Source organism: Nymphaea colorata, chromosome 1 (genome assembly GCF_008831285.2).
Source record: "Nymphaea colorata isolate Beijing-Zhang1983 chromosome 1, ASM883128v2, whole genome shotgun sequence".
NCBI lineage: Eukaryota > Viridiplantae > Streptophyta > Magnoliopsida > Nymphaeales > Nymphaeaceae > Nymphaea > Nymphaea colorata.
Window position 1 is genome coordinate 14,523,067 of NC_045138.2, and position 16,695 is coordinate 14,539,761.

Genomic DNA, 16,695 nt, shown 5'->3' on the forward strand with positions numbered 1-16,695 from the left:
AGATTTAGTATCTGCTACAGAATAACCAGAAAAGTTTGGTTTTGGATTAGCAAATATCATTTCATTGTTCTGTATTGCTACTGCTTTACTCTTGGCCGTGGCTGAAGATTCTTTCTCCAATACATATATATATATATATATATGGAATGGTTCTTTTAAAACCAGAAGGTGCATATCTTTTTTAAGGAGACAGAAAAGCAAAGACCAAATAATGTGAAGGAAGAGGAGCCCAGGAAACAAAAGCCTAGTGGAGTGTAAAGCATATATTTTATTGTTGTGGCAACATCAAAAGTGCTTTTCGCATGTCTTTTCCACGTCAAATGTGCACCAAGAAATAGAGCCTAGAGGGTATCAAAATAGAGCATCTCTGGTCCCATGCTCCTTTTTTGCTCTATAAAAATACGGAAGTATAAGAAATTTTCTTCCCCCCGAACTGGAAACTCATCTCATTAGTCCCCTTAGACTGCCATCAAGGAGGACAATGTCTAAATACAAGCCTTACCTGGCCATGATCTGTGTGCACTCCATATATGCAGGCATGGCCTTGCTCACCAAGGCAGCACTCAACCAGGGAATGAATCACTTCGTGTTTGTTGTCTACAGACAAGCCATGGCTGCCGCCTTCTTGGTGCCAATCGCACTGGTCTTCGAGAGGTTGCTTCTTGCTCTTTTGCTGTTAATCATTAAAAGAGATGTGGCAAGTTTAGATCTCATAGCATGCATCTCTTTTCAAGATTCAGTTTATATGTACCTTCTGACAAGGAGGAGAAGCCCCTGCAGGTTTGCCAATTGGTAGTCTGCAACTGAAAATGTAATATAGACTGACTAAAAGGACCTGACTTTTCCCTTGGCCTAGCCAAAAGGACACTGAAGTCTTTAGTACATATCATTATGTGATGCACATACATGTATATTAGTGAGACAACAAAATCACCATGTGAACCATAGCATTTCACATATAAATCATGAACATTGTCATAATGATACGATGTCCATCTTCTTTTCTTGGAATCACAGGAAGAAAGCTTCGTTGCTGTCATTTCAACTCTTCTGCAAGGCTTCCCTTGTGTCCCTTGTGGGGTATGTTGCAGTTCAAAAGAAACTTTCTTGCTTTATATTACTTTAAAATTTTGTGGTTTGTCCTTGGATTCCATGAAAAGGAAATTCAGACAACTTGTTGAATGGTGGGATGTTGTTGCAGGATCACTTTGAGCCTGAATCTCTATATGATTGCCATATCATATACATCTGCTACCCTTGCAACTGCCACTACCAATATCGTTCCAGTTTTCACCTTCATCTTGGCAGTCCTGTTCAGGTTGGTTTAATTTATTTTATTGCTAATCAGATATAATTGAGCGCATGGTGAATCCTGCTCTAGTTCTTTCCGTTGTTGATTGAAGGCTGAAAATCTGTACAGCCGGAAAAAACCAATCAGGATTAAAGCTGAGTGATACATGGAGATGGCTTGGCAGTCTGTGTTATAATGATCAGCATACAAGTTAATGTCCCAATCATATATTAATGACTAGAAAGTATCTCCATATGAGTTCAATATCAATGAAAAGGTCACGGAGTATTCTGACTTGACCATCACAGATTCACAGCAGTTCTTCATTGAGGAAATCTGCCAAGGTGTCTGCTAGATGTGAATTCTATTTACTTGGTGAAGGTTCTCAGCTTTGTTGAGCTTCTTAAATATTACTCTGTGTATCGATATTGGTAGAATATAAAAAGCCTCCTTAAGGAAGCAATGATTTGCAAGTTGAAATTGCTACCATGTTCTTCTATAATAAATTTGGAGTTTATAAATGAGCAGGATGGAGATCTTCAGTATTAGGACAACATACGGCAAACTTAAGATTGTGGGCCTCGTATCTTGCCTAGGTGGTGGTGTCATACTAGCACTTTACAAAGGACCTTCAATAAGATTCTTGGGTCATCATCAAGCTTCAATTAAAGGAGTCGGCGACGCCCCTGCTTCGGGCCATGAACCTTCGATGAGAGACTGGATAATTGGGACATTCTTAATGCTTTCCTCCAATCTGACCTGGTCATTCTGGTTGCTAATGCAGGTAACCGCTCACGAAAGCTTTAAAACCATACGTTTCTTTCCTTTTGTGAAACTTCCACATATGTCATTTAGTGTAGAGCTTACTTTCTTTGAAAAAAGGTAAAATTTTCCATGAATGATCGAAGTTCTGTTTTAAGTCACAAGTTTCAACGTCTATATGCTCAATCAACCAGAATGATTTGAAGTTATGACTTGTCTAATTTATATGCTAACTATGCATTAAATTTGTAAGCTAGCATGCACTTAGGCACACATACAATGAAAGTCTCTAAGGGACTGTTTGGCAGCAGTAATACTCTGTTGTTGTCCTATGAATATACCATATAAAATAGATCTGATTCATGGAACACTTGTCATAATGTTGGATGAATCTACCTTATGTTTTTGAAGCACATTTAGAGAACAATATCAGAGTGTTACTGTTTCCACCGTACGTGTCATTGAATTGTCAAATAACTGTCCTCATTAAGATAGTCCACTGCTATATATTGGGATCAACTAATCTTGATGAATTTCATAACACGGTTCATTTGTGAATCTTATATGTATATAACTATTGGTGCAGGCCCCTCTTCTCAAGGTCTACCCCTTTAAGCTGTCCTTAACTTCTCTGCAATGCCTTCTGAGTGCCCTCCAATCTGCACTGGTAGCCTTTGCCTTTGAAAGAAAAGCCTCGGCATGGAGGTTGAGCTTTGATATCAAGCTTCTCTCAGTTATATACTGCGTATGTTCTACCTAATTAATATTTTCAGTACCCTTCTGTTGATTAATAGTACAAAAAATCCTTCTTTACTTAACAAGTGAACAAAAAATGGTATACTTAAGGGGCCATTTGATAGCAATAACATATTGTCGTTGTTCCATAAATATGCTTCCAAAGCATTGAGCATATTACTTGTTACAGTGTGCCATGAATCTGCCCATTTTTTTGGGTAGGTTCATGAGGCTGTTACCAAGCGGCCCCTAAGGGTCCATTTGATAAACAAAACAGTATATAACTATGACATGAATATGGCTTAATGATTGGGACAGATTCATAGGACACGAATCTGCCACAACTTCTAATGCAGATTCATGCAACAGTTACAAACTGTTCTATTTGTCAAAGGAGCCCCAAAAGATCGTTACAGAATGCACAACCATTTGTTTACTATGAACAATGTAACTTAAGAAGCTTGCCAAATTGATGAGGCTGCGGGTTCGAAATCCAGCTGGGAAGTGTGAACTCTTGGGATTGGTACATGAAAGGCTATGCTAATTCAGATTTGGGTTTTATTTTCAGGGCGTGATCGTGACCGGAGTAACATATTGGCTGCAGGTGTGGTGTGTGGCGAAGAAAGGGCCGGTGTTCACTGCCATTTTCACTCCATTGTCGTTAGTCATCACCATTATTTTCTCATGTTTCTTGTTTGGGGACTTGTTCTATGCTGGAAGGTAAGTTGTAGACAAACAAAGCCTGAGGTTCATTTATATTCTTCTTCTAAATTTCAGGTTCCATAACTTTGTCTCCAGAACTAACTCAGATCGAGTTGTGTACACACTTCTATACACCCAACAAGTATGCGCCAAAGTGAAAAACAAAGTCCATTTTTTGCTTACACTTTTAACGCTAAAGTAAAGAAAGTGTTCAATGCAATCATGGAGCTGAAGCTGTGGGCTCTCCTCCTTTGGTAGGTGGGAGTGGGACTTCGGCTGGGGTCGGCGTTTGACGGAAAGGCTTTCCTTTTGAAATAGCAAGAAAGAGAAGGGATAATTGAGCTTTATCAAGTTCAGATAACGTCTGAATTATCTCAATTAAGCTTATTTCTCATATCAAATTAAGAAACTTATCTTATGAATGAAAAGCTTGACATTCTTTAATTTGTGGACATACTTATAGTTTTGCTTTTTTTTTATTCTTTATGAAACTACATCCAAGCCGAGAGACTTTGCTGCTTGCCCGGCAGCATAAAACTCTGATGCTAGTACCCAACCTATGTTGAAATTATTATTATTATTATTTGCATTTATTATGTTAAGTTGTCATTAATGAGAATAGCTGATATATTTTGGTGTGATGGAACATGCAAAACAGCGAGTGGTTGCAACGCATATTAATTATTTGAGCCATTTACGTTCATATCTTCATTAATGCAGTGGGCTTGGTTCGATTTTCATGGCGGTTGGTCTGTACTGCGTCCTATGGGGAAAGAACGGGGAAGAGAACCAGAGGCATGATGATGAAGTGATATCAAGAGAAGAGGCGTGTTAATCCATTCTTGGCATGATTTCTGTAACGTCCACAAGCTTTTATGAATCGTCATTCCTTATCGCAAGAACGGACGGCTGATCGGATAAAGAATCTGAAAAATATTTTCCAACCTATAAACAGCAAACTAATTGCTTCTCTTATATATATATATATATATACATAACCAGTTATGTTGTGTCTGTAAAACCCATGAATTTCAGTAATGTTCTATACTTTCAGAAATTGTTGATTTATGTGCTCGGATGAAAAATCAGTTGTATTCGACACTTTTATCCTTCTATATGCATGACTAGAAGTTCCACTTGGTAAGAAATGATACAAGATGTAATTTTTTTTTTTTTTACTTGAATGAAAACTGGGCATCTACCTGATATTGGATTCTTGTCTTCTTCATGAGGGATTTGATAGTCAAGGAAAAAAAAGAAAAAGTGTATTGAAGGAGTGAAATTTCACATATATTTGTATGTCCCAAAACAAAAAACTAGGGAAATTTCACCCGTAGTGCATTGCAAAAGCTAAAAATCTTGAGGGAAAAACAAAAGAATAGGTGTGGTTCGATTTTTTTTTTAATTCTAAAAAGTATATATTTTTTCATAAAAAATTAAAAATACTCCAACCCTTTTTCATTTTTCCTTGACTGTATGTTTGTTAGGTCCACACCCTGATACACGCAACTCTATCTCTCTTTAACTAGCTAATGAAGCAAGTTTATGGTTCAAAGAATTAAACCTTCTTTTTTAGAGTGTTGGACAAGATCCTCCAGAGATCAGCATCAGAATAATGAGTATTCAAACACTAATTCCAATAGGATGAACACAAACAAATCTGTTTAAAATATCTTATTTTATTTACTGTTTACCAAAATCATATCTAGCCGATCTACTTGTAAATGAAATATCTGATCCAACTTCTTCCTTTTTGAATTAACATGATTCAAATATATAAAAGAATTCGATTACCGATGCTCATGTAGTCACGTTCCACGCGATCCAACCCGATGACGTTTATATAAATGCAAGTCGGATCCAAATTCGGTTTTAAAATGTACGAACTACGCATTCAACTTCCAATTCGGGTCCGATGAATTCGAATACTAAAATTAGGTAAGGTTTGGATCCGTCAGAGATGGGGAGCCCTTGAAACGAGTGCTAACTATCGGCTGGCGGCATGCTTCCCTGTTCTGCAGCCCGTGTTCCACGAAGCCTCTGTAACGAAAATGGCCGGTCGGAAAGGTTCTTCCTTCCTTTGCGGGTTGATCAGTTTGTGGTGCAGCGGCGACTGCGCTGTCATTATCGGCCATCGCCACCACCTCCCCTTCTCCTCATTCCTATATAAGAAGAGCCCGCCCCTGTGGACGAACCATCCCACTGCACTTCTCGCCTTCCTTCTCCTTTGCCGTATTCTTTTTCTCTCCACACCTCTCTCTCTCTCATCACTCTCATCTCCATTGCTGGTCGAAGCTCGGCCGGTCGGTCTGCTGTTCCACAGCAGGAGGAAAAGGACAGAAGAAGAAGGAGAGTGAGAGAGAGAAAAGATGGGAGGTTGTGCCAGCATTCCCAAAGCAGATAACGCCGAGCCTTTGGCGGCGGAACCCGAGGTCGCAGATCCGGCGGCAGCTCCCACCGAAGCTGCCGCAGCAGCAGACGTCCAGGTAAGTCAAAAAAGCGCTCATCGTTTGCTTGGATGATTTATGTGAATCCCCAAGTGGACATGCTTTAACCTCTGTTGTTGATCGACATTAAACGAGCTATGCTTCCACATTGCAGGTTGAAGGAGAAACCCCCAAGGAAAACCACGAGGCACCAGCGGCGGAGGCACCGGAGACCAAGCCGGCGGCCGAAGCTCCAAAATTCGATGCGGCTGTCGTAGACGCACCTGCCGAGAAGGCTGAAGCCGCCGTCGAGAAGGCCGGGGCCAAGGTCGCAGACGAGCCACCTGCTGAGAAGGCAGAGAAAGCGGTTGAGCACAAGGATGAGGAAGCAGCCAAGGAAGAGAAGAAGGAGGAGGTCAAGCCATGAGAGGGATCCATAATCACTATGTTGCTGGGAAAGAAGATGAAGAAGAAGAAAAAAAAAAAGTTGATAATTATGTGATGTGTTGAGAACTTGTGTCTATGCAGCTTGGTCGATTGTCGAAGATTTAATTTTTTTTTTTTAAGTTGTTGGTGATATGAAGTTCTTGTGGATGAATCCTACATTCTCAGCATTGTTTTTGTGTTACATCCATCGTTGAAAAACAAAAAAGAAGTACGTAATATTCTGAATTTAGTGAATAATTAATTCGTTTTGAGCGAATAATTTGCTTTCCTGGGCCCCTTCTCACAATTCTATATATATATATATATATGCTTTGATTTATTTAACTTAATTTATAAAAGGGTGACCTCAATATACGATATAGCAAGTTCTAAAAAATTATTGTTGCTGAGCATAGACTTTACTAATAACAACTATTTATGCCACAAGACTTTAAAAACAACATTGCGCACCAATTGCAAGGAATGAGATCATTCAGAGAGCGTTTGATCATGAACAAAGTAAGCCTACTTGGATATTGAACATTTGCCTTAGCACGCATAATTTCCTAGACGGCACATATGAACTTTATATTAATCAATTACAGTCTTCAATTGTTTACTCAAGCTAGGTGACGAAAAATCATCATCTTTGGCCATGGGCCTACATGGATCACCTTCTAATTTCCTTTAAAATTTTAATTACCTGCTACTTTTTCCGACAAGCACAGCCGCATAATTAATTGATCTTAAGGGCCCGTTTGATGGGCGGGTGAAAATTTAACGCGGTAAATTTACTGTGGTAAATTTTTCTGGAAAAATTTACAGGTTGAAATTTCTCCCTCTTCCAATTTGAAGTCGTGTTTGATGCACAGGAAGAATTTACCGTGGTAAATTTAACCCTGTTTGATGCACAAGAAGAATTTAACCTGGTAAATTTAACCCTGTTTGATGCACAAGAAGAATTGAACTTGGTAAATGTTGTTTTTTTTTGTGTCTTCTCCTCGCCAAATATGACGTGCAAAGAAATTGGAAGATGATCTTCCAAAACACAGTTAAAACCATAACATCCTACACAGTTTCAGACTTGGAGCATATTCTAAACCAATTTCCAGATAATCAAGATCCTTTGTTGAACGTTAATGTAGAATACATATTCATTCATGAATCAAAGTCCAGAAACAGTAATTCTTCAACCTAGACCATCAAAATTAACTGAACATACAATTCACAAACTGGCAAATATAACGAGCTCAGCGGAGGAAAATCTCAAACAAATGGACTCGTTTATTAGGCTAAGAGAGATCAAGAGAGCACGTTTAATTTACACCAAAAAGACAACTAAAAAAGAATGACAACATATATCAAATTTATTACCCAATCAAGCTTTCCTATCATACGAGCACCACTTGCCCACAATCACCTACAAGCACAACACAACTTGCCTAGAATAACAAGCTTCTCAATTCCAGTAACTAAGCAAGCGAGAAAACCATCAAAATGGAGACAAAATCCAGCCAAAAAAAACACCAATACATCTACTAAATTGCACATCTCAGCAATCTAAATGAAGCAAAAAATGAAGACGAAGTAAATCACTACATCCATGAAGAAGCTCCATAAACAGAACCCAAGTTGATCTATTCGACAAGCAATCACAAAAAAAAGTTTACGATTTTGATCGATCTCCATAAACTAAGAACAAAATTCATGCACTAAACAGCCAAACAATAGAGTCAACCAGCAAATTCCGTCTTTAAAAAGACCTAGATCACCATTTTCTAACCAAAAAAGACCGTGGATGTCGAACGATGGTGGACTGTGGTGGCTCGCAGCTACAGGGCATGCACCGTTTTGTGAAGCGATGGCGGTGGTGGTGGCGGACCGACCGTGCAGCGACAGTGGATGTCGGATGGCAAACGGCAAGTCGGCGATGTCGGCAATGTCAACTCGCACAACACTTTTTCTCTCTCTGCTTGACTCGAATGGAATCCTGGGGAGCGGACGATCGAGAAGAAGGAAGAAAAGGCGAGGGAATTGAATGAGCGGTTGCCCAATGCCCACTCATACAAAGTGCATGACCCCCAAAGCAAAACAGCAGGAAATGCGGAAGAATAAGAATGAGATGATGTTGGTAAGTAAGAAGGAAAGGGGAAAAGGAAGAAGCTGCACGATGGGGAAAGGAGAATATCGGTCCTCCTCCTCCATTTAGGGCATCAGAAGAAGGGAGAAAGAGAGGGAATGAGAGGGAGAAAGAGAAAAAATTTACCGACGGTGGAGGGGAGAGGCAGCGGCGACGGCGGTGCGACCACTCTGGTGCGATGTGAGAAGGCTCGAGGGAGGAGGAGCAGAGGTGTGATGTGAGCTGCCGAAGGAGGTCATGCGCTGAGGAGGGAGGTCGAGCGCCCGAAACAACGAGCGGGTGAAATTTTCACCCGCTCAAAAGTCCGAGCTCCGAGCTCGGACTTTCGAGCGAGTGGAATTCCACCCGCTCCCTTTTGGGTTAAACGGGTGGAATTCCACCCCGTTTGACGGGATTTAAATCGAGCGGGTGAAATTTCACCCGCCCGTACCAATTTCCCCTCCCCTGGTGGATTTCAACCGCCCATCAAACGGGCCCTAAATAGTGGTTGTATAAAGCGGCATGCGTGACTCAGCCTGATAGCCTATGTATAATTTTATATATATATATATATATATATAAAAGCTTGATACGCCTGCTCAGTGGAACATAGGCACCTATTTGCAATTTTTTTAACCATATGTGCATGTACATGCAAATATAGAATTTAAACTTCAGGAAATCCCCAACCACGGCACTTTTTTTTTTTTTCGGAAGCCGCCGAGTCGCCGACGCGTTCGGTGCCTAAGACAGCCCCGTGTTCTAATGTTTGAGGGATTTTTTTTTTCTGTCATTTTGAAAAAAAAAAAAGAATAACTTTCATCATTTTTCTAGAAGGACAACGTTTCTTTTTTCCGATTTGTGCCCTTACTAAGAAAGCCCTCCTTTACAAGTTAAACACGATTTTGAATGCAAAATATCTGTGTAATTTTTATGGTAGTTTCCACAAAATTTTATGAGATATTTCAGAATGTCTCGCTATTTGAAATTGGCAAAATGGTTTTGATGCTGTACTGCAAGTTCTTAACGTTAAATTATCAGTTATTTTCATGTATTATACAACTTAATGTTGTAAATATCGGTTTCCATGTTACATTGACATTTTTAAAAATCGATGAGAAAGCAACTTAAAATTTGAAATTAATTTTTCGTTAATATATGGGTTTATATGGAGCTGCATTGACTGATATAATAGTGTAGAGAGAGTGATTGATACGGAGATCAAATCGGCCTTTTATTACTTGGCCGATTTTTGGATCGGCAACTTGAGATACGGACATTTAGCGGCGATGGTTTAGCCCCAAAAGACATGAAGGGTTCCGAACCCTGCGAGCCAACAAAGGGTCCACCGTGATCGAAGGAGAGGCGCCTCTCCTCCATTTCGGCCGTGTCGTCGCCTCGTCGGCCTCTTGTTTCTTTGAATTGGGCTACATCCCAGTTTTTGGCGCTTCCTGTTAATGGCGAGGGAGCATCGCGTCCCCGTTGTTAATAATCGGGGGATCCTGTGAACCTATCTGAGGAGAGATGCAGATCCTAAAGTCAAGAAACTTGGCGGTTTTTCTCTGTCCTTTCTCTTCACCTTATGGCAACGCGTGCTTTCATTCCACGCCCTCCTCTTTCGCTAAATGGAAGAATAAATGGGAGGCGGTGAGTTCCCTTTTTCTTCGTCCATTTCTTCAGTTTGACACCTTATACGAGACCTGACGTGGAGACTTTTTTTTTTCCCCTTGTGGCCACATTTCACGAGTTCTTTTTGTGAATTTTGGATATGGGCGGTGGTTTAGATTTTTTGTTGATTTTAGGTTGATTTGGTGATGATGGCAACGGTTAAACTTGTATAGGCCGTGAATTTTGATGAGCTAACGTGGAGTACTGGATTGAGCATGTGTCTTTTGGGGCGGCATTTCATTGTTTCTATCAGCTGTTCTTAGTTGTTGCTCTGAGGATGGCGATAGCGCATTGATATGGAATGGGCTGGTGCGAGATGTCTACATTTACAACCATATGGGACTTGGTCGTGCTCGTAGGAAAATCTCGTTTGTTTATGTTTTCCTCTTTTTCTCTAGTGCTTGGAGAATAATGTTGGAATCGTATGCGAGGTTGTTTACAAGGTTATACGTCTGTATTCACCTGACGTGGGTGGACGGAGGTGCTTAGCTTCTATTCATTTAAATGCTTGAACTTTGCATAGGTAGGGTGAAAAACAACAATAATTTGGTTATTTAACTACAATCATTTGGGAGCTGGAGCTCCCTTGTGCTCTTGTTCTCATTTGTTTGAAACCGTTACTCACTTGTCCATCTATCCTTTGCTTGCTCATCTATGTTGTTGCACGTTCAACTTCTCACAACCATGAAGAAGATGCCAAGAAAAATTTGCTGCCAACAGATGTTTCTTTCCCAAATTCAGGAAATTGATATTTTGTTCTAATTTTTTCTGGTTTTTCTTTTAGCGAATCAATGATAAACCAGTGCCAACCCTTGATTTTGATCAAGTGAAACAGTTTAAGAAAATAATTTGAAAGTTGTGGTATATCCTTTTTCTCTTTTAGTGGAAGCAGAGGTCAATAAGGAACTGGATCTTTGTTTAAGTTATGTAACTAAATTGTGTTCCTCCAAGTTGTGTTGAATCTCCTAATTTTGTTTGTTCTCCTTTATAATGGTTCTAGTTGACAAATTTATGCTGTCAACTAGAAACTTTTCTGTGCGTCCAGTTTTGTTGCCTTTTGGCTGTCATAACAATAATATTCATTTTCTATTCTGTGATATGGATTTACAGGACCGAGGGAGAGGTCAAGAGCCATCTAAGGTACAAAATCCTCTGGAAACTCCTCCTTCCTCTGCTATGGGTTCGCCTTGCATATGTGATTTGAACTAGATAACTATCTACTGAGATTTTAACTGAGGTGGTAATACTTAGCTCAAAATAAGTGATGGCCTAAGCAAAAATCAGTTAGGTTGGACTTTGTTATGACTAAATCCAACTTAGTGCAGCTATTTACATCCCTAGCTCTGGTCATGCTAATTCTGCATGATACTGTTTGGAACCTCTTTTATCTTCCAACCATATGGTATAGGCATACATGCTTTTCTTTCATAACCTTATTTTGAGATCCTGGATTGCAGAACTATGTCAGATATGCCACACGTCTGAAGCGTACTAATGCTAAGAAAGCCCTAAGGGATCTGCTGTCCAAAAGCACCTCTAAGTTTTCATTTCAGGTAATTATTATTATTATTATTCCCTGTCTTGTTCTTCCTTTATCTTTCACAGATGCTAGCTTTCTGGGTGTTGGGTTTTTAATGCTTGCTTCTTCTTTGTGATGCCTGTATAGTCTTTTACGAGTTGAAGATGTCTTTGGCTGGTTCGTTATTTATTCTTTGAGAAAGGTGCAAGAGCATTGTTGTCCATGTGTTTTAAGCCAGTTGAAATTAAACGTAAGGCAAGAGTCCTGGTTACATTGTTGTGAAATTGTTTCTGACGTTCTTATTTTGAATCACCAAATGACGTTTTTGCAGATGTGTAACGATGGATATTGACTTCTTATGGAAATAGTTTTAATTCACTTTCAAGATGTTACGTACTATTTGGGAACTTGCATGATGGCACTTCTGCTCTCTAACTATTGTCGGCTCACTCTGAGCTACTTCTCGTTTCTTATGTGTATTATTAAAGATTTCTCCTCCTTTTGGAACTTCAATACCAACTTATGCACAAACTTCCATTCTGTCTGAAGCAGCTATGATGTTAAACTTTTTCCCAGGATGATGACATGTCATGGAGTTTTGATGGGTGGGAACAAGAAGAAAAGAAGAATTCCAATGGGACTAACGACGGGGTGCCATTCAAGCAGTCTCCTGATGATTCCAAGACCAAAAATTCATCACATCAGGGAAGATCTAGCCATCAAAATAGAAATATGCGTAAGACTGCATGCATAAAGCTTTTTCTGGTTTAATCTTATTGTCTGCTTGATTGTCATTTCTCTGTTACCAAATTGAAAACATTGTTTATTGCCTTAACTGTAAGCGGTTACCTGTTTTCTTTAACTTGCCTTCTTAATTTTTCTCTCATGATTGAGTAGAGACCCTCATATTGGAATCCTCACATAAATTGAAAGGGAGTGATCATAAATATGAGGAGAAATTAGACTAGTGGTTCTTGGATTTGAGATTTGAGTTGTTCTAGTGCCCCTTGTCGAGTGCTTGAAAAAAAAATAGGGCAGCAGATTCAGGATATGAAGAACTGGGTTGCTGACACCTGGCCTGATATTAAACTCTGAAGTTTTGCAAATTGCAAGTATCAAATCTGAGCTAGGTTGGATGTCACAGATGCTCACTTTCTGAGATCAAAGAAGAAGAAGTGGGATCTGAAGTCCACCAGGGAGAGGTTGGATCCTTTGGCCCAGATTGGATTCAAGGTCATGCGCTTTTAGTTTGAACTGTTTAGCAGGTTCCTAGAAATATCTTCCTGTTGTTATGTGCTTAGCTCAAATTGAACGATTTGGAATACTTCACAGAGGAACTAACTACAGATAATAAGGGAATATGATTTAGTGTGAGTACAAAATCTAGGAGTGAAATGAATGGGACCCATGGTGCATTGTGCAGTTCTTTTGCTGTATCTGACTCCTGATGAACTTAACCGATTCATTTATATGTGAAATGAGTGTCTTCTTTTGTTCTCCTTGTTCCATGGTGCATGTTTAGTTATTCTGCCTGTTCTGCATTAGAATTCTATTAAAATACCACGGTCCTGCTCTTCTATCTTTCCTGAATCATCTAAAATTGTATCTCCATATTTTTCGAAATGAGATTGAGAATACCTGCTAAAATTTACAGGAAGACCAAGAAAGCGAAGATCTTCCAGTGACTATCTTGAACAGGATGAGACGATCTTTCAAGCAACATTTGGAAGCAAATGTTACACTTGGTCTTTTCGATCATGGGGTGGACACCAATTCCAGAACTCAACATGGGGATTTGAATGGAGAGAAAATTTTGATTGGGGTGCCAATCGAACCATACATGATAGTGAAACTGATGAAGATGATCATGAAACAACCTCAATTGGCTCATCATCTGATAGAAAGATCCTTGGATTGCCATCCACAGGTCCCTTGAAGATGGAAGACGTGAAAAGCGCGTGAGTAATTCTTCTGTGGCTTGTGATGTACTTGTGACATTATGCTTTTTTGCAACTTTACGATGACGCACTCTCTTGCATCTACTTACTGTTCTTCTTTGTTCTATTTTGTGTTGCCTTATTTCTTGTTAATGACATTATAAATTTCTTCCTGCAGCTTTCGTACCTCTGCTCTAAAATGGCACCCAGACAAACATCAGGGTCCTTCGCAGGTCATACTTTAAATCTTCCTCCACCGTTGTTGTTGCTTTCCTGCCAATTAATCTGCCTCCTCCAAGTCAATAAGTACACTCCTATTACCAATATTGATTGGCACCGTGCATAGTGATGTCTATCATTATTTCAGTTGTGATGTTTAAGTTCATAATTGCAAGACTCCATCAGTCTACTCTTTGGTACAGCGAGTTTTTCCTTTTTTCATAGTTCTTTTTGGAGGAGTTTAGTTATAAAGCCTGCTCGTTCAACGTTGTGAACAACTGAGTTGGTTAGTATTTTGGCCAACTAGTCATGTGTATTTGTTTGTACTTGTTCGGTACACTGCACTGGGGTTTTTAGAACCTTGGAGTTCAAGAGCTGACAATTTTGATGAATTTGAAGACAAACGAGTACCCAAATTGCAGTTCACTAACTATCATGGGATGGATAACGAACCATCAAGTAGTCAAGGCTTTCTCAAGGGTCAAGTCAATTTAACATGCACCGATTCTGATGATGGGTTTGGATATTTTTCTGCAACAGGCTACAGCGGAAGAAAAATTCAAGCTATGTGTCAATGCATACAAGTCTCTCTGCAGTTCTTTATCGTCAGGCTGAGCAAAAGCTGTCATACCCAGCTCCTGTTGATGTTGTTGACAATGGCGAGATGTATATTGTTGGTTCCAAATTATCAGCGGGAGTCCACTTTCACGTCCAATAATCTTAAGGCAACTGTCCCATGATATTCCATTGAGTTAGGACTGTTGTCAAGAAATTCAGGAAATTGTAATTTAAGTTGAAAAGTAGATTTATCAAGCGTGGAAGATGGTTCAGTCTGTTGCAACCAACCCACGAATGAATTGCCTCCTAAATGTATCTGAACTTTTTCAAAATGGAAAAATGATTCACATGCGCTATCTCTCATGTCTGCTGGAAATTTAAGAGAATTGCCATCTAGAAATCCATTTCTCAAAAACACAGAAAATAATTTTCTCTCGCACGGTGGCCTCAGTTTGCAGGCATGATCTTGTTCTTTCTGATTTTTTTTGGGCGAGGGTCGAACTCATGGGACCTACATGACTGGTCGACCGCGGCTGCTCGTGCATGGCTGGTGACTGGAAGTGGCTACTCTGAGCGTAAACTCAGTTAGTCACTGGCTGGTGACTCAAGGTGGGTGCCTTTTTCCTCTGCTTGGCCACTGCTGAGAAGTTGGTGGCCCACTTTTTCCAACTTTTTGAAGTGTGGTTGTCTTGTTTTCTCAGGTCTCCCTTACATCCCAATCTTCCTTTTCTTCTATGGAATGATTAAACAACATTCAAGCAGTGAGTCCTTTTTTAGATATTTGCAATGCTTTCTACTGCAAAAAGCCTATGGAGGCGAGACAGACAATGTACTGAAAGGGTGAAATTCCAATCACCATAGGTGAAATTTTTCCCGACCTCCCGTGCAGCTACGAAGGTCTGCTTTTGAGAAAAAAGTAGTCGGTCCTGAAGGGATCCGACAGTTTTGCCGGAAAAATGTTCACCCTCTATCCCACTAGCCAATTAGCACATAGACCCGTGTTTTAAATCTTTATGGGATTCCAGATCGTACTTGTAACTCAAGTTTCAACTGAGTTCCGCAAATTTTAACCAAAAATAAAAAGCTACAAAGAATCTGATCCGGTTGTGCTTTATACAATCTTTATGCTGCCCATGTACTGTTCCTCTTCCATGGCAGGTCCTTTCGAAACCAGATCCGGCCCTAGTACCAGTACCATCGAATTTGGATCTGAATATGGACCTGCCAATGTTAAAAGCAGGATCGACCCACCTTTTGACATCGTAAAGTTGGTCAAATGGTTCATGATAACGTCAAATGTTCGTAAGTTGGAAAAGTGATAAAAATTTTACCCACACAACTGTTCTTTTACCCATTTCTGGCAATATCCAAATGAGCACATCAAGATATTCCGCCATTGTGGGGCACTAAATGATGAGGATTTAGAATCTTCTTCTCTTTTTTTTTTTTTTTTTTTTTTTTTTTTTCTGCTTTGCATCGACAGACTATTCTGAGTGAAAATGACACTTTGGTCGATTTTGGTCTATACGTAAAACTCGCATGTTCAAACATATCACCTTCTCAGCTTACGGCATGTAAAGTTAACTGTTGTTTCAACTATTTTGTAAAAAATCTACTATTGTTTGGACTTATAGATGGAGAAGAGACTTAGGAATGAACACGAGCCAAGCTCGAGCTCGACTCGCCTCGTATTAAGCTCGGCACGAACTTGACTCGAGCCTGGCAAGGTCGGCTCAACTCGGTTAGCTCGGATAAGCTAGTTTACTTTATGACAATGTTTTATAGCATATGTCAGTGAGCAAAAACTAGTTCAAGCTTGTTTAACTGAGCTAGGCTTCTCGAAAGTTTTGATTCTTCCAATCTGGTTTCTTCACTTTTAAAAGTTGGGGAAAGCGCCTAGAGACTGGGAGAGAGCCGCGATAAACCCTTGAACTGAGTTAACCCTAATGTTTAGTTTGTCGACATGTTAAATTTTGTCAAAATTCAAAATTTAGCTTACGAAGCCGTCTCGAGTTGAAACGAGTCGAGTTAAGTGAACTCAAACTCGACTCAACTCATTTTATTAAGATCAAGCTTAAAGTTGAGCTTAAACTCGACTCGTTAATAAACAAGTAAATGTCCCTTACACACACACACCACCAAGGAAAATGAAAAAAACTAGTCCCTCTAATTTTATGTTAAAATGTACTACAATCAAATCGTGAACACTCTAAAGTGTTGATAAACAGTAATTCAATATAAACCACATTTTAATTCAAGTTATTTTTGCAAAATAAAAAGTTTACTTTTTATGTCTAAATTTGAGTTATAAGAGCCGTTCATTTTTCTATTAT

General features: G+C 39.6%; 3 protein-coding genes across 3 annotated transcripts; all 3 read left to right on the top strand.

The window, feature by feature from the left end:
- The first annotated feature begins 427 nt into the window (after positions 1 to 427).
- LOC116250058 (WAT1-related protein At5g64700) lies at positions 428 to 4,689 on the top strand. The gene is made up of 7 exons (XM_031623406.2): positions 428 to 654; positions 1,018 to 1,080; positions 1,202 to 1,318; positions 1,820 to 2,075; positions 2,640 to 2,798; positions 3,357 to 3,508; positions 4,211 to 4,689. Exons 1-7 carry the CDS (start codon positions 482 to 484, stop codon positions 4,323 to 4,325), a joined length of 1,035 nt encoding a protein of 344 aa, XP_031479266.1. The 5' UTR covers positions 428 to 481; the 3' UTR covers positions 4,326 to 4,689.
- A 981-nt stretch (positions 4,690 to 5,670) lies between these two features.
- Positions 5,671 to 6,630, top strand: LOC116245733 (uncharacterized). Its single transcript, XM_031617245.2, has 2 exons — positions 5,671 to 5,976; positions 6,092 to 6,630. The coding sequence occupies exons 1-2, from the start codon at positions 5,860 to 5,862 to the stop codon at positions 6,341 to 6,343; spliced, it is 369 nt and encodes a 122-aa protein (XP_031473105.1). The 5' UTR covers positions 5,671 to 5,859; the 3' UTR covers positions 6,344 to 6,630.
- A 3,095-nt stretch (positions 6,631 to 9,725) lies between these two features.
- Positions 9,726 to 14,718, top strand: LOC116247470 (uncharacterized). Its single transcript, XM_031619651.2, has 7 exons — positions 9,726 to 10,108; positions 11,240 to 11,269; positions 11,587 to 11,682; positions 12,225 to 12,384; positions 13,303 to 13,606; positions 13,764 to 13,818; positions 14,345 to 14,718. Exons 1-7 carry the CDS (start codon positions 9,986 to 9,988, stop codon positions 14,417 to 14,419), a joined length of 843 nt encoding a protein of 280 aa, XP_031475511.1. The 5' UTR covers positions 9,726 to 9,985; the 3' UTR covers positions 14,420 to 14,718.
- Positions 14,719 to 16,695: the final 1,977 nt, after the last annotated feature.

Excerpts from the sequence above, each read along its gene's own strand:
- LOC116250058 (XM_031623406.2), top strand. The coding sequence starts at position 482 with ATGTCTAAATACAAGCCTTACCTGGCCATGATCTGTGTGCACTCCATA. Across the intron at positions 1,319-1,819 it reads ATCTTGGCAGTCCTGTTCAG|GATGGAGATCTTCAGTATTA; the intron begins GTTGGTTTAATT and ends ATAAATGAGCAG. Across the intron at positions 3,509-4,210 it reads GACTTGTTCTATGCTGGAAG|TGGGCTTGGTTCGATTTTCA; the intron begins GTAAGTTGTAGA and ends TCATTAATGCAG.
- LOC116245733 (XM_031617245.2), top strand. The coding sequence starts at position 5,860 with ATGGGAGGTTGTGCCAGCATTCCCAAAGCAGATAACGCCGAGCCTTTG. Across the intron at positions 5,977-6,091 it reads CCGCAGCAGCAGACGTCCAG|GTTGAAGGAGAAACCCCCAA; the intron begins GTAAGTCAAAAA and ends TCCACATTGCAG.
- LOC116247470 (XM_031619651.2), top strand. The coding sequence starts at position 9,986 with ATGCAGATCCTAAAGTCAAGAAACTTGGCGGTTTTTCTCTGTCCTTTC. Across the intron at positions 10,109-11,239 it reads GGAAGAATAAATGGGAGGCG|GACCGAGGGAGAGGTCAAGA; the intron begins GTGAGTTCCCTT and ends ATGGATTTACAG. Across the intron at positions 12,385-13,302 it reads CCATCAAAATAGAAATATGC|GAAGACCAAGAAAGCGAAGA; the intron begins GTAAGACTGCAT and ends TAAAATTTACAG.